We start from the raw sequence: 964 nt of genomic DNA on the forward strand, positions 1-964 counted from the left end.
TCATATTTTTTTATTATTACTTATTTATAAGACAATTATTACAAATATAATTTGTAATTAAATCAAGACTACAATAAATTATAGCTATAACATATTTTTAAAAAAATTACTTTGGTAAATTTTTCTTTATCTTATTTTTTATCTTATATAAATTTTTTTTAAATGTATGAATGAAAAGTTTTTAATCATCTATCAAATTTAATTATAATAATATTTTTATAAAAACTATTTTCGTGAATTTTTTTTTATTTCATTTTTTGCTTCTTGTAATTTTTCTTTAATATATTTTGTAATTTTTAATCGTTCAAAAAATTTCTCTTGATTAAAAGGTAAAGAAATACCATGTGTTCTACTTTGAAGTATTAAATATGCTATAAACTGTGCAGATCGTCTAATTGGTTTTGTATTTGCCAATTTATTAATTAATTGTTCATTATGTATCAAATATGTAAATAAGATACGCCAAAAACCCATGTTTGATTTGTCTTTTTTAAAAAGCAAATAAAAATATTTATATTTTTGGAACTTCAAATGTACACATGTTACGATATTTTAATAAGAGCTCTCGCTTAAGTCTAAGTTGTTTACGTAAAGTTTCAAGTTTTTGTAATTGTTCTTCTTTACTATATTCTATTCCTGGTAATCTTCTAATCTATAAAATATAAAAATATTACATAGTTATACAATATAATATATAATTATAATATATATGCTATATTATAATATATATAATTATAATATATATGCTGATAGTACGCGCGCGCGTGTATGTGCATACACACACATATATAAATTATATATATTTCTTATATATATTTATATTATAGAAGATTGNTTCTTCAAAAAGATATTTATATTAAAAATTTCTATTTAAGATGTGATTTTTTTAAATACTATATTATATTTTAAATATAAATATATATTATATAATATATAATAATATATATATAAATTATATATATTT

General features: G+C 17.3%; 1 protein-coding gene across 1 annotated transcript in view; it reads right to left on the minus strand.

Moving 5' to 3' along the window:
• Window positions 1-511: 511 nt before the first annotated feature.
• Window positions 512-964, minus strand: part of LOC102677309 (mediator of RNA polymerase II transcription subunit 9) — an 823-nt gene continuing 370 nt past the window's right edge. Inside the window, exon 2 of the mRNA XM_006623634.1 lies at window positions 512-652. Within this exon, the coding sequence (XP_006623697.1) occupies window positions 512-652 (141 nt within the window). The remainder of the gene's footprint in view (window positions 653-964) is intronic.

This window comes from Apis dorsata, unplaced genomic scaffold (assembly GCF_000469605.1).
Source record: "Apis dorsata unplaced genomic scaffold, Apis dorsata 1.3 scaffold_927, whole genome shotgun sequence".
NCBI lineage: Eukaryota > Metazoa > Arthropoda > Insecta > Hymenoptera > Apidae > Apis > Apis dorsata.